The 15,730-nt window shown below is 32.9% G+C and overlaps 1 protein-coding gene across 1 annotated transcript; it reads right to left on the reverse strand.

Annotated features, from left to right (window-relative positions):
* On the reverse strand, nucleotides 1–13,879 carry LOC123227636 (ubiquitin C-terminal hydrolase 12-like). The gene is made up of 32 exons (XM_044652722.1): nucleotides 13,692–13,879; nucleotides 13,431–13,494; nucleotides 13,198–13,348; nucleotides 12,953–13,110; nucleotides 11,172–11,437; nucleotides 10,835–11,053; nucleotides 10,638–10,746; nucleotides 10,431–10,546; nucleotides 8,573–8,671; nucleotides 8,016–8,125; nucleotides 7,796–7,870; nucleotides 7,282–7,360; nucleotides 7,034–7,180; nucleotides 6,852–6,932; nucleotides 6,633–6,752; nucleotides 6,332–6,454; nucleotides 5,419–5,496; nucleotides 5,219–5,307; nucleotides 5,024–5,132; nucleotides 4,841–4,909; nucleotides 4,654–4,764; nucleotides 3,462–3,517; nucleotides 3,181–3,358; nucleotides 2,984–3,085; nucleotides 2,803–2,874; nucleotides 2,605–2,670; nucleotides 2,287–2,352; nucleotides 1,525–1,611; nucleotides 1,315–1,431; nucleotides 1,062–1,136; nucleotides 850–936; nucleotides 1–654 (listed from the first exon to the last, which is right to left on the reverse strand). Exons 1-32 carry the CDS (start codon nucleotides 13,719–13,721, stop codon nucleotides 613–615), a joined length of 3,351 nt encoding a protein of 1,116 aa, XP_044508657.1. The 5' UTR covers nucleotides 13,722–13,879; the 3' UTR covers nucleotides 1–612.
* Between the last annotated feature and the right edge of the window lie 1,851 nt (nucleotides 13,880–15,730).

Consider the following 15,730-nt stretch of genomic DNA (forward strand, 5'->3'; position numbering starts at 1 on the left):
TGCCAAGGAAAAACAAGATTGTTTTATTCATGTTGGCACAGCATTTTAAAACTACAAAAACATCCAGAGTGTGCCTTACAGAGAGATGATTACTTAGAATTAGGCTCTACAATTCTATTACATACTCCTAACCCCAGAGAATGCATATTCAAACCAACATTTTACACCCATCCTTCGAGGCATCGAAAATACCCATAAAGATAACAGAAAAAGAATAAATTTCTACTGCAACAAACTATAACCCGTATACATCCCTGTCAAAATCTTCTTATATACTGCTAAATTACACTGGAGCTGTATACAGAGAGGCCACCTACCTCTCCGAGCAAGGACAGTTGCCTTGTGAAAGGATAGTGTGTGCAAGGCAATATCAAACAATGAGAAAATATTACATCTGAAATAAGACTTTCTTCCCTGGCGCACACGCATATAAGAAATAAATATAGACTACAACTGATAATGGCCTAGAAATACCTTTGTTGTGAGCCTCATTCATTCCTTCCAAAGCAAAATTCATTTTTACACTCCCCAATTTGATAAGGCCATTTAAGGCACTGTAGGCTTGTTTCAATCTATAGTGCTAATGTACTGATTAATCATCAGCTCTTGGCACTAGTTGTATATTTTGACCGGCTTCTCATATGTGTGACGGTTCTGCAATTAAGGATAATTTTCAGATTGCTTTCTATTCTAGACTGTCATGTGACTTCATTTTATAAGAAATAAATGCACCATTAGTAACAAATCATTATGAAATGAATGGCTTAAAGCATCCATAAGAGAGAAACCTAACTCTGGGTTCTTGTTAATTGCTTGGAAATATAAAAGATTTCGATCAAATTACATTACCTGATGAAATGAATAAGCCCTCCTAGGAGCATTATCAGAATGCTCCAAACCAAGGTATTGTTCCCACGCACCGTAAACATCTCTTCTCTGAAAAAATAAAGCAAAATAGAGTTTCCACATGAAGAAAATATAAGAATTGAATACTAAAAAAGCAGAAAATGAAAAATGCCAGGAAACACATAAAGAAAAGAACAAAACAGAAGCAAACATACGTGGAAACGGTTGAGCACGACATCAGAGTCCAGAAGGTACTCTGGACGACCCAGAGACAAGAAAGCAAACTTCCACTGATCAACCATATAAATGTGAGGGTCAGTAGAAACAAAACCAACTTCAACATTGAACACAGACAAAAATGTATAGCAAGATAAAGTTAATAATATTGTTGAACTTCCAACAAAATATGTTGGAATAAAGACAAGGCCAAAAATATGAAATGATGACAAGACAAAAAAAAAAAAATACCTTAACAAATTCCTCCTCAGGAACCTGTAACTTCTTTTGTATGCGCATTTTAACTTCAGCAAGAGTTTCAGCTTCATGGATGACCAAGAAAAAGGGTTCTCCAAAATTTTGTACTTGCTGAAAGAGGCATAATTTAGAGAAGTATAAGAAATTTCCTGTTTGTGACACAAAAATGAAAAGTTTATGTAGCAGTTATACACATTTCAATACCATCTGATTTTGTGCAGACTCTTTGGTGAAGTGGTAAACATGAATCAAGCGATCCTGGGGACCTAGGTTCTTCTGTTCATCTGGGATCTGAGTCAATAAAAATGAGAAATGTTAGCAAACAGAGTAAAACAATACAGCAACACATTTTTTTAATACACTAAAAACCAAGAAAAACATATTAATGAGAACAAGGAGCTCTACTAAAGTACACATGCAGTTTGACAGAAGAATTAACATAACTATATCATATTACATCAATCCAACTTCGTACAAGGGAGTATACTTGCTAATTTAGAAAAAAAAAAAAAAAAAAAAAGAAAGCTAAGATGACATATTCTAAGAATTTGTAAGTAATTGATTGGGAACATAAGCAATGCAAAACAACAAAATTTCTCCATTACCTTCAAAACCGCTAATTGCACAAAAAATCATATCACAAGAATAGAACTCACAACAAAAGCCCTGTTGATAATGCAGGAGCAAAATGAGGAAAATGTTTTCCAGAACTGCACTGGTCAAAATTTTTAACATAACAAGTTACCACACACTACACAATATAAGGCCCACGTTTGACCCTAACATGTGTCCATGTCCTAATCTTAATGATGATAGGAAGTACAGCTAGCCATTAATAACTAAAACATTTCCAGATAAAACAAAGAGCTTAAATATATTCAGACTGTTCAACAATTGAGAAGAAGATGTCAGCCAAGACGAAGACAAAGAGAAATGATTGAAAAGGTAAAACATGAAAGGACTTGCCTCTTCTGCACGTAGAGTCCAGTACTGGTCATTTATATTCTCTATTTTTTCATTTGGTGGAAATATCTGCATGGACAACCCATGGAAAATGAGTAAAAAAAGATAGGAATATAATTAATCCAATGGAATCTTTAACAGGTAAAAGCATTGGTGTCAAAAATTAAATAAAAACCAATTGTCAACAAGCATTTAAATCCCATAATGCACATGTTCCTGAAGCATCATTTATTGAATAACTCTACAAAATCATACCATTTTAACTAAGGTAAAATTATCAACATGTTCACTGTAATCAAATAAAAATAAAAATGTAATTACCTTATAGATCTTGTGATTAAAAACTTCCAGCAATCTAAGTTCCGCATCTGGATGAGACAGCTCCACCTGTTTCACAGTACGCAATAGGTAAGTTGCAGGCAACAACATTAAATATTTTGTACATCAAACAGAGAGTGGAATACCAAGCATCATGTTGATACTGTATAGATATCTATTCCCAGGTAGGGCAAAGCTTACCTTTGTTTTAAGTAGATTAATCACATCACCTACAGTACTCTGTTTTGGCAATCTAATATTGTGAATTACAACCTGAAAACAATTTTTAAAACAATATAAGGTAAGAAAACCAGAGGAACAAAAGGGTTCGTAATAAAAGACATGGGAAAACTAGATAATTAATTACAGATTTTGCACATACTTCATCCTTTGTCACATGATGGAACACAACTTTCAAATTTTTTAAACCTTGCAATTCTGGCAGAGGAATATCCAAAACTTCATAATACAGTATGTCAGAGGTCTGTAAACAAACATAAAAATAAAATTTGAAAATATCTACAAATTGTATTAATATGAGTGGAGTAAACGTATCAAACAGCTAGATGAGACAGCTACCTGATTGTAGTGGACTAACATGTCTGACAAATGCTCTACTCCTTGATATTTAATGGCTTGAGGCTTAGGTTGCTGAGAATAGCAATTGTGAGGAGTGAGCCTGATTTTGGATGGATCATCCAAACCAATTTTGCGAGCCACTCTTCCCACAACCTCATCATAACTATGTAGCTTAGACCTAAATTAGTTTGAGGAAAAAGATTATAGATACCCAGCAAAAACAACGATGATGACAACATTAGGTTCTTCAATGGAGATGGTTTACAAATTAAAGTACTTACAACTCTAGACAAAAATCATCCTCTTTTGGTCTATCCAGTGATCGAAAACGAACAATCTATAAAGCATCGAATCACAAGGAACTAAGTTTGAATTGAACAAATAGAAGTAAAAATAACATGATTAATATCTGAGATGGGCGATGTTGTTCTATAGAGATATCACCATTAAATGCTTTTTTTTCTATTAAGATGTTCATTATATCAGATTACAACATGACATAGAAGGGTTTGAAGATGAAAAGGCATATAGATACACAGAAAGCTACTCCTGCTAGCATTTCTTATGTCTGCCTATATGAGATACTAGGCATTTTCAGAAATGAGACCATGTTTACTCTTTGTTTATGACAAAAAGATTCAACATTACCATGGTTGTATCAAAACTCAATGCAGATCTACTGAAGCAAAGAAATTTACAACTAGATCATCTTAACACACAAAGTGAAAGAACTCACTACAAAGTCCTAAAACTCATGGTCACGATTTAGAAAAAAAAGCAGCTTTATGTATCACAATTACTATATTGGTAATTACCCATAAAGTAGGAGAAATAGGTTAAGTTTTTTGGCTTATTATTTTTAAAAACTTCTATTTAATTTATTTGTTTATGATTTCATCCTGTCATTGTTTAATTAGGATTAGACTTTCATTTTCATTTGTCTTTTTAGGTAGAATTATCAGAATTTTAAGTTGTTTAGAATTTGGTTCATTCTCCTACATATAAAGGTTTATTTCATTATTGTTTTAAGGCTTGATTAAATGATTATGGAATAAGATTTTGTTTCTCCTCTAATGGTTGCTTTTCTTCCCCTTTCTTGCTGTGTTCCCCACCTATCATTATCTATTTTCTCCTCCTCAATTCTATCTTAATTCTTGTCCATCTTGACCTATCTCTTGACTTTTTGCCTAAACTCTCTATTCTCTATCTATCTATTTCTTTTTCAATCTATCTGATTTTTTGTCTACATCTATTTGGTTCTTGATTATCTATCTATTTATTCTTCTGCCCCTCCACCACACCATTTACATCATAAATATGAAGTACACAAAATCTGGACACTGTAGAATGAAGACAGAATAAATGCCAACCGTCATAAATCTCTTGTATCATTTATCATATAGACCAAAACAACAAATAAACAAGTAATATTAATGATTTACAATAAATTACAATTTTCAAAAAATTTACCACCTGCCGGTTATGCACATATTCCAAAAATGAAGTCACATCTGGGTATTGACATTCTCCTTCACTTTCAAGGGGACGAGATTTTTGAAAGCAGATGATATCCCCATCTTCAATCTGCAACAAAGCCACAGAAGTATTACTGTATCAAATACCATCTGACAGAGAATCTCACACAAAATAGAACGTATACCTGACTTAACCGGAAAGATGCCCTCTTATCAAGGTGTTCACACATAACACAAGGATCAAATTTAATTTCCTAGTACAGCATGAGAGAAAATACAATTAACACTATTACATTGAGTATAATAATATACTAAAGCAAAATTATAAAAGGGAAAAAGAAAAGAAAATAGGTTAATGAAATACAAACCTCATATAGTTCTATTTCTTCATCAGGAATAAAGCCAGCCATTTTATTCAGCTTCCCTAAAATTTCCATTGCCTTAGTGGAACTCTTGACAAAGAGCCTACCAACATATCTAGAAATATGGAAGAAACTACAAAGTCAGGAACCATGAAACAAAAACATTAGGATAAGAATAAATTGAACAAAACTACTACATACCGGAGTTCCTCTTTCTCAGGATCATAAAGCTTGAAGAAAAGCAGAATGTCTTCTTTAGATTTGTCAGGTGGAGGAATAGGTCGTAAATCCTGAGACATAAACAGTAAAGGGTTGTATGAAAAATCAAATTTTTTTTTTTGCTTTGTCATTATTGCAAGAATAACTAATGAAATATTATGGTATTGTTAAGACCACTTTACCAGCCCAAACTCTACTTCCAAGAACAACTTCAGTTCTGCATTGTGTGTTTTATTTGACACCTCTCTTAATTGTCCAACCTACAAGTAGCGAGTTCCACCAGTTAACTAACACAATTAAAAAGAGCAAGATTTACAGAGCAACTAATTAGCATTCATACTTACTGAAAAAGAAAACCTAATTAGCATTCATAATTAATAACCCACCCCACAAGTTAATAAAAAAAGTTATGCACTAACACTGCTGAAATTATGAAAGACAGACTGTAAAATGGTAATGCCTCCTCTAAGAAAATTCATTAAATAAAACTACAAACTGTTTCCAAACTTCTCAACAACACAGATTATAACATTAAAAAAACAAAGGGCCTTTACTTAAAAGGAGTATAGAATATAGATCCCATTACAATATGTTAGTACCAGATCATTCTACAAATATTCCGTGGCCAACCAAAAAAAGGGGCATTACGGTAGAAAAATTGCCACAATTCCCCTAAGTCTTACCTTTTAAAAAAGAACAAATACTCCAATACAAAACAATGCTAATGCTGGCAAAAAGAGCCTTCTAATCAACTAATGGCTGCCATATTCCTCTTTTCTTTTACAACCCTAGCTCCCCTTTATATATACTGTTCATATCTACCATATATGTTTCATAACTCCCAAATCTCATTTATTTCACCAAAATATTAGTTCTAATCTAATCAATTATTATCCTATATAAAATAATATCTCAATCTTCAAATTCAAATCTCAATTATTATATCATCTTTTATTATCATAATCAATATTAACCTAATTATTATTATAATCAACATTAATTAATTATTATTATCTAATCCTAACATAAGCATTCAACATAACAATAAAAAATCAACTAAATAGTATAGAGGCTGCAGAAGCACAAACTACTTACAGTTTGTGACTCCTCTTGTGCCAACAAAAGTCGATTGGGACGATAAGTACGGTTTTGCCGCTTTGCCCAAATCCAAAACCGTTGAAATTGTACAGGTATACCAAATTCTTTGGCAACTTCCTCCTGCGAACAAAAAATTAGATGCACAAAGATTGTAGGGTATAAAATGAAATTCTTAAACTAACTAAACTACTGCACATTTAGTCATGCTGAATCAATTAAACTTAATGACTTTGTCACCCAACCATAAATATCAAACTTTTTTAAATCACTACAAAAAAAAAGAAAATAAAAACACTACCTTAAAAGCAGTAAATAGCATCTGCTTCGGGAAACGGAAACACCGAACTTTATCATGATCCACAAGGTCAAAATATATATCCCTGCCAATCTGCTCAGCAAGGTCCTCATCCCATGCAACCTAGATCAACAATGAATTGCTAAAACCATCATTTTCACTTGCCCACTCTATGCCAGTCATAACAAGATGATAAACTACAGTAGAGGAAAAAAGAGTAACCTTAATGATAGTATAAAGGTGGGCTTCTGCTTTATATCTTCTCTTGTCCTCCTTTTCTTCCTGTTCTCTCTTTAACCTTATCTGGATTAAGATGTTGAATGTGTCAGGAAAGCTTCCAAAAAACCACAACCTTGGAACACACAAAAAACAGTAGTCTACACCCATTAAAAAGAAGAAATTACCCTCAAGTGTTCTGCAATGTCCTTTTCATTGACATCGCATATTATTTTATCCTTATCACTTTCCCGTATATACACAAGCATGTATGCATTTGAGTATTTTGTGAACTTAAAAGGAGTATTATTGAAGCCAGGATTGGTCTGCGGCAACTGTCAGACATGGAAGACCAAGGCAACAAGGTCAGTTCATAACTAAGTCAAACAAAAGAAAGAAAACATGGGAAGGGAATAATTTAAGAAATCTTAGTCACCTCTTCCTCACCACCATACTGCTCTTCCAAAGCTCTCTTCACCCCTTCTTTAGTGACCCGTTCATCATCAAATTTGTACCTAAGAAACCAATAAAGTTAATTTATTATATAAAATAAATCCTCATAATCCAACATTTTTCTTTAATAATATTAAAAGTGATGTGAAAATTTGTACTTGAAATGAAAATGTTAAAACTTGATAATCTTGTAATGGAACTTAGAATTTACTAACAGTCCAACTCATCATATAGAGAGCAAAGTATGATGATTAAAAATAAGTAGTTAAACAAAAGCAACTCGATTTTAGAAATTTTTTCATTATCATCAGAAAAAAAAAAAAAATTTAAAAGAAAATGATGCCAGATGGCCGGAGAGGTAACTGTAAAAGTTATAGAACTGAGTTGCTTTAGTACTTGCACCATGGTATAAAATGCAAAATTAAAGTGAGAGAAAGCGAGGAACATGCAGACACAACTAATATTAGTTTAGAACCTGCTGACAAGTTAATGCATACCATTGATCAGATAGGGTTGGCCTTATAAAAGCATAATAATGTCCACCATGAACACCTCCACTATGAACCAAGACACTGTAAAAGAACAAAATTACAAGAATTCATCTCATTAAACATTATATACACATAAATATAGGTCAAATGAGGGCAATTAAACATGAGAACCCTCTTCTTCTACAGCTGGTTAAGGATATAGCCATATGCTTCAGGTGACTAGTACCTATGGAGGGTGTAAAGATTGCGAACCCTCCTATCTGCTTCAGGCGACAAATACTTTCCATTCTCTCTATCAAGATCAAGTTGAAGAGGAAACTCGTAGCGGTCATTTATCTTTAAAAAAAATTAAAAATACCAATACAACAATTAGTATTGGAAGTAGTTTTCCTTGAATTATACAACATTCATTCATCTAAACTCAATAATATGATGATTTCACACATGGAGTTAAACCTATAATCAGAAATAAATAAATCAATACGAAAAAGGTAAATAAATAAATCAATAGAAGCAATCAAGTACAGAAATCAATGCACATACAAATTCAGACATACGTTAATATGGGAAAAGGGAGAATTGTAGAACAAATAACCTCCTGAAACTAGGGCATCTTGTAAAAATGAAAGGTCATAAGATAATAATTAGTCATAATGCACATCTTTTCATTTCATATATAAGATACTTAGTTTATATATTTGAACTACAATCCAAATGAATTAGGAAGACATGCAAACTAATGATACAAATCATTCAACAAATGAGTCAATTTTTAAAACAAACCTTCACCATAGCGTCCCGCATAAAATCATATTCAAACCGCTTCAGTTGAAGTTGAAGAACAGGAGGGAAATCAATAAACAAGACACCCTTCTTAGCATCCTGAGACAAACAAAATTTCAACCATATCCGTTTAGAACCAGCTTCAAAATTGCCCCTCTATAAAAAAAAAAAAAAATCTCTATAAAAAGTACACCAAGTATACAATAATGGACAAGGTGTCCATGTAAAGGGACAAGCTGTGTGCAAACCAAAGGGTTTGTAGAACAAAACAAAATGAAAACACCGCTCCTATTACAAAATTGCCACTTGTTGCCTATAGAACTTAAACAGAAATGCTATGAGTAATTTTTCAGGAGCAAAGATGCTAAAATGTAACACGGTAACGCATAGAGGAACCAAGCCCTTAATCTCATTATAGAAGTATAAATTTTTAATTTTTCAGTAAACACTAGATGTATGGATATAGTACATAGTAACTCAAGAAAAATGCAATTCCTCTTTCACTTTGTTTGCGAAATTGATCTCTTGAAAATAAAAAATAAAAAATAAAAAATAATTATTCTTGGGATTCTACTTGCAAACGTCAACTTAACCAAGCAAACCAGAGCTGCTGCTCAGCAGGAGGAAAAGAGTTCTTAGACTCTGTTAAAATTTTTTCATATAATAATGAAATTTTTAATTTTCACCAAAAAAAAAAAAATATGAGAATCTTTTTAATATCTTTTTCTGTTTTGCTAGGAAAAATACTTTTAAAACTGACCTGACAATAAGCACTTTCAGACCTCTGGTCTCTTTCTCTCTGTAAACCTTTAAAAACAAAGGAATTTGTTAACAAATTTTGTTCCATTTCTTTGGTTCATTATCATTATTTTTTTTCTTTCAAAGAGTCCAAACAATATGATTCACAAAGATTTTCTCTCTATCTCAGGAAACAAGTTGAGGCTAGGGTCTTGTTTCATAATTAATTGTGTGACTGAAGGCTTTTTTTCCTGCCTTTTGTATTTAAGTTCACTTTTAGCATTTGATACAAATATGCCTAAAGCACAATATTCTATTTTCTATTTTCTAGCACTTAACAATATCATAAGGGTGGTTTGAATAGATACTGAACAAAAATACTAGGTCAATCCTAGACTAAAATAGTATTTTATGACTCTTTTATGGCCTATTTAATGTGCTTTTTTTTCTTTCAGTGACAACAAATTATAGTCTTATTGTTGTTTGCTCAATTGCAGGCCTGGTTTATATGCATAAATTTCCCTAACTGGTATCTCTGTATTTTACAAACACAAGGGTCATCCTAAATGAACAGTTAAAAATTTTTAGAGGCGGCAATATTTACAGCTATAAAGTATGGTCTACAACCGTCAAAACAAAATTCCACAACCAAAACTGTGCTTATGATCTAGCCCGTTGTATGCGAGGTAAACTTAACAAAACCAAATACAATATTCAACTTAAAGAGAATATCATCCTTCTAATTCACCAAAATGCTGATATGTGAATTTGATCAAATTACAAAAAGAACCAACCTAACAAACCATATGACAAGTGGTACTAGAATGAGAGTCAACCGTTCATTATATATTGAAAACAATAAATCTAGTGCCAGCCTGCCAGGAGAGAAGGTATGTCAAACCAACCATTTCTGCCTTTTAAATCTAGTTTAAGTTGGCTGCACATATAAATGGCAGTCCAAATATATAAATGAAAAAGTCAACTAGCATAGCACACTTAAATATTCACAACCAGCCTCAGATGTTGTTTATAAAATCTAAAGCATGGGTGATTCAACCATATACCAAATAGGCTGAGGCAGAACTCAATATCTGGTTCCAATCAACCCGCACCAACTAACCTGCAAACCATGTTCTTCGGCATGGTATTTATTATCACCCTCTAGACGTTCAACTTCAACATACTTGTCAAAAGAAGCATAGACATCCCGGCAGCCTTTGACATCAAGCTGGAGGTCTGCCACATAAAAAGCACATTCACCACACACCATCAACAGGAAAAACCAATTAATCTCAAACAACTAAAACTTTCATGAATGAATAATTACCGTAATAACATTCCTTTCTTGTAGACTTGTAGTCGACATTTATGCATTCAATGTAATTCATATGGTGACCCTCAAATAACTGCTGTATTGTCCCCTCAACAACAGTTCCCTGAGCCAACAGAACAATAACCAAGATAAGATAACACACACATGCTCAAAGAAAATGAGAAGGCCAAAACTTTCTAAACTGTCAATACCTTCATTTTGTCTTCAAGTTTTTCACACAGGACCCTATTCAGTTCTTGTACATCATGTTGCATGAAAGAATCATATGTGTCCCATCCAAAAGATTTTGTCAATTCTTTTGTAGCAACCCTGGTGTCATTATATTGAAGCTTATAGAATAAACTCTGCAAAGCCAAAGGAATGCTTCCTGTGGGCACATCATTTTCAGTTGTTGGCATGTGGTACACGGCCTGAAATACATTTCCAGATAAGGGATTTCACTCAAGTATAATATTGATTGAAAAAAAATAAGAAAACATCATAGCAACTTAGCAAGATTATGGCTAAAGACACAAGACTGCACTTAACCTTTCTGAAGTAAGGTATATGGTACAAAGTCTGTAAAAGAGAGTTCATGTAACAGGTTGCTCCTTGGTTCTTAAGTCCCACATAACCAGTCTCCTTTTTTGAGTCATATGACCAATAATCCAGAACCCTACGAACAACCACCTCAGCCTCTACAACTACCATATCATTCACCAAATATCCTCTACTAGGGTCACAAAGATCACCAAGAGGCATAAAAGAAGTGAAACCCCAATCACTCTCTCTTGCATTAAATTGATGTTGTGCTTCTGCAAAATTAAAAAAAAAAATAGATAAAAATATATATCAGTAAAAATTATATAAAAGTGAATTAAATAAATGACAATATAAAAAAAAAAATCTAGTTGATAACTTTTATTCTCCCATTTCTCACACAGAAAACAAAACGAGGGATGCTCACTTTGGTGAAAGTCATCAATGCCAATCTTCCAGAGGTAATGACATAGTTATCAAAGGCGAAAAGTGTGTAAAGGCAATGAGGGATCCTATAAAAGGCGAAAGAGTATCCTTTTTTCCTAAGGCAATTAAAAATTGTATTCTTAGTAACAGATTATTGCTAATCTAGAAGTCTTACTAACAGATCACATTATAATGCTACTAGATCTAACAAAGATTAATTACCTAATCATCAATTACTTTTAAGTTCAAGTAAATTCCAAAAGCAATGTCAGATTTTCGAATTCATTTACATCAAATTTCTTGGAACCAAGCTGGGGATAAAAGCATAACAGAAACAAAGAATTAAGTAACCTTTAAAATCAAATATCAGATCGTACTAAAATGACACCGTATGCAACTTATAGTCATTATCTCAATTTTAATTACTCTTCATATCAAGTAACTTTAAATGCTAACTTAGAATTTTCACTTCATTTATGACAATTTTCTCAGCATCCAAACAGAAAATAAGATCTTTAAACAAATTGATCGAAATAAAGAAAGAATTAAGTCATGCATAAAATGGTCAAGAATTATTTAAAAAATAATAATAATTAAGAAATAATGCAGATAAATTTATTGTACTTCAATAGAGTTGGAGTTGCAACAGAAGAGTCAAAGTGAAGCTAGAGATAGTCAAAATTTTGAAATAAAAAAAAAAGATTTTGAGAAAAAAAAAGATTTTGAGTGAAAAAACAATGCAGTTTATGGATTGTAGCGTTGGCTTCTCAAAGCAAAAGTTTTAGCTAAGTTGAAAGAGGATGTAGCCAATCTTGAAGAGAGATTACAATTTTGAACAGTGACCTTGGAGTTAAATCATTGACCAGACGCTACCAGAAAACTCGTAAACTACCGTTAAAGTCCAAAAGTTGCTGGAAAGCCTGAGACTATGCTGAAAACAGCTCAGAAATTACCGGTAACCCTCAGATCTGGTAGGAAATAGCTTAGAAGCTGCCAAAAAGCCTGAAACCGTGCTGAAAACAGCCCAGAAATTGTCGGTAACCCTTAGATTTAGTCAGAGATAGCCTAGGATAATAATAAAGCGTACTTTTCTGACTCCTAAAGCTTCTCAAAAGGTGTCAGAAAAGCACTAAAGGCGATCATCTTTGAGCCACTAGTCGCTTAACCATTGAATGGTATTGCCTCAAGTAAAACCCCACCTAGGTGTGCCTTTGACAACTACGGGTAATGATTGACAAATGATTGTAATAATAATGCAAAAATCATAACTTCATTCAAAAAAAGCCATTGCCACCAATTACATATGGCAGAAACATATTCATTTATAGTAAAACTCTAAAAGCAAAATATAGTTAAGAAAATACCCTTTCTAATGGAGTATTTGCTATGGGCTTGATTAACCACAGCCAAACTGAACTGTGCATATCTAATCCATCCATATGGCAATGTTGAAGAATCTGCAACATCCAAATACATAGACAAGTGGTCTACATTGTTTCCTTTTGGGAAAATAAGTATCCGCCTGCCCAAGCCAACCAAAGCAACATTAAACTCACGTTGCAATCAATATCCATTGACTAACTAAACTACATTCCCATCATCGAATTACCATTTGTAACCACCAACGATGAACACATCCGAATAGTGCTTCTTAGTGTTCAATCTAGTGAAATTCTCGATAGTCCATGTAAATTTCATAGATGGAGGATCCTCCACTTGCTGATTCTCCACACTACTAGCTTGCTCCACTTGTGCCACCGCTAACCAATCAACAATATCTCCAGATCAAAACCAATCCAAAACACACAAATTAAACAAACTTAATTTATCAAAAATTAAAACCTTCCATTGGCTGAGGTCCCTCCACTATATCCGAATGTGGCACGAGCATCTCCTCCTCTTCTTGCTACAAAATCAAAACCCTAGATATCAATCATCACTAATTCACACACCTAATTTCCTCAAAAGTCAACTAAATTTGAACCCAAAAAAAAAAACTACCAAATCAATAAATCAGCTCAAACAGCATAAATCAAATTAAAAGATATATATTCAAATTCGATACATATTCAAGTGCAAAAATAGAAACAGAAAAATGCTTACATCTAATGGTGGAGGAGTCCTCATAGTCATGGGTGGAACGACGCGAACCGTTTGATCGCGAAATCTGAAAGTCAAATAAATAAGAAAATAAAAAGAGAAATTGAAAATAACAGAGAATAGCACCAACACAACACTCCCAAAAGAACTGGCTCAATGAGAAGAGAAGAGAAGAGAAGAACGCGAAGGCAAAAAGATTTAGTTGCAAGAACGGTATATTCGGTATTTTATAAGAAACCGAGGGTTGTTTGGGAAGCGAGTTGGATAGATTGGCCAATGGACGAGTACCACGTAGGACAGTGAGGTAGGTTGGAGTACGAGCTCGTGATGTGGCAACTCCTCGGAGTCACGTGCCTGACACGTTCTGTCTTTTTCCTAGTAGAAGCTCAGACATCTTTTTAATTTTCAATTTTTTATTCTTTATTCTATCATCCATCCTAGTTTGTGAATACGGAACGAAAACGAAAAACAATAATAATAGTAAAAAGGTTAAAAGGCTTATTCCTATCTAAAATATTTGGTTTGTTCAAGTTTTTTTTTTTTTAAATTTTATTTACTTATCTTAGGATGTTTAATTCTATTAGTTTTAAAGATAAAATTATTATTTTATATGTAATATTAAAAATAAATTTAAATTTTATTTTTTTCTCTCATAAATCCTAAAAATCAACTATTTTTTTTCTAAACTAAATTTTAAAAAATAATATTTTCTTTTTTAAAGTTTAGTTTTCAAACTCTAGTATCATAGCTAGCGACCTCACTCTCTCTCGACGCTTTCTCCCCCTTCGGTGATCTCTCTCCTCTCACCTAAACCTCTGACCAATATGATTGAAGCTTCTTCGTCTTTTTAGCTTTAATCATGCCAACCAGAGGTCCAGGTGAGAGGAGAGAGATCGTCAGAGGGAGAGAAAACGTCGGGAGGGAAAGGCTGCTAGCGATGATGCTAGAGTTTAAAAACTAAACCCTAGGGGAAAAATATTAATTTTTAAAACTTGGTCTAGGGTGAAATAGTTAGTTTTTAAAGTTTAAAAGAGAAATAGATACAATTTTAAGATGTTAGAATTTCATTAACTTTAATCATTTATAGGTGGGTAAATAAGATTTTTAAAAATAAGAAATAAAAACTTGAGAAAACATGATACTTTGGATATGAATAAGTACTTTGGTTATAATAAAAAATATGTTTATAAAAATATATTTAAAAAATTTATATATAAAAAAATACGATAATATTAATATTAATCTTAACATTTTTTATGAAATATTTAGTTAAAATCGATATAACATTATAAATCAAATTATTTAATTGATCATTAGATCTAACATAAGATGATACATTATCAATTTTCAAATTATGATATCAATATTTTTAAACACAATATATAGTTAAAATTCAATTATAATCAATCAAACACATAATATATCTAATTAAATATGGCCAAAGGACTTCCCACCCAAGGTTTACCTTTTTTTCCTAAATTTTCACCTATTAACTTTCAAAAACCTAAATACCCACCCGTTAGCCGTTAAAGTTGACCAATTTCGTTAGTTTTAAAAGTTTTATTTCTTTTTTCACCATAAACCCTAAAAAACTAACAGTTTCTCCCCATCCAAAAGTTTGATCAGATTCAGTCAGATTTACAGGTGGGACAACTAAATGCAAACTAATAGACAACTAAATGCATTCATGTAGGTCATCAAGGGACAAATCGACTGCTATTTGATCAGATTCAGTCAGATTTACAGGTGGGAAACTCTTCCCACCTTTGAATTTGATTGAATCGCTGTCGAATTTGGTCGATCATGGTTGATCCATCCATCAATGGCCTTCGTGGATACATTTGGTTGTCCATCAATTTGTTGTCTTTCAGTCTTTCTTCGATTAGGGTCATTGACAACAGGTAGAGGATGGGCTAAAGAGGCTCTTGGTTGGCTTCGATTGCTTGGCTTCGATTGCTGAAGAAAAATGGAAGAAATTGAAAACCCTAGCACAAGGAAATGTGACTTTTTAAACTTTTAGGTGAGGGGAATTATTAGTTTTT

This window comes from Mangifera indica, chromosome 10 (genome assembly GCF_011075055.1).
Source record: "Mangifera indica cultivar Alphonso chromosome 10, CATAS_Mindica_2.1, whole genome shotgun sequence".
NCBI classification, from domain to species: Eukaryota; Viridiplantae; Streptophyta; class Magnoliopsida; order Sapindales; family Anacardiaceae; genus Mangifera; species Mangifera indica.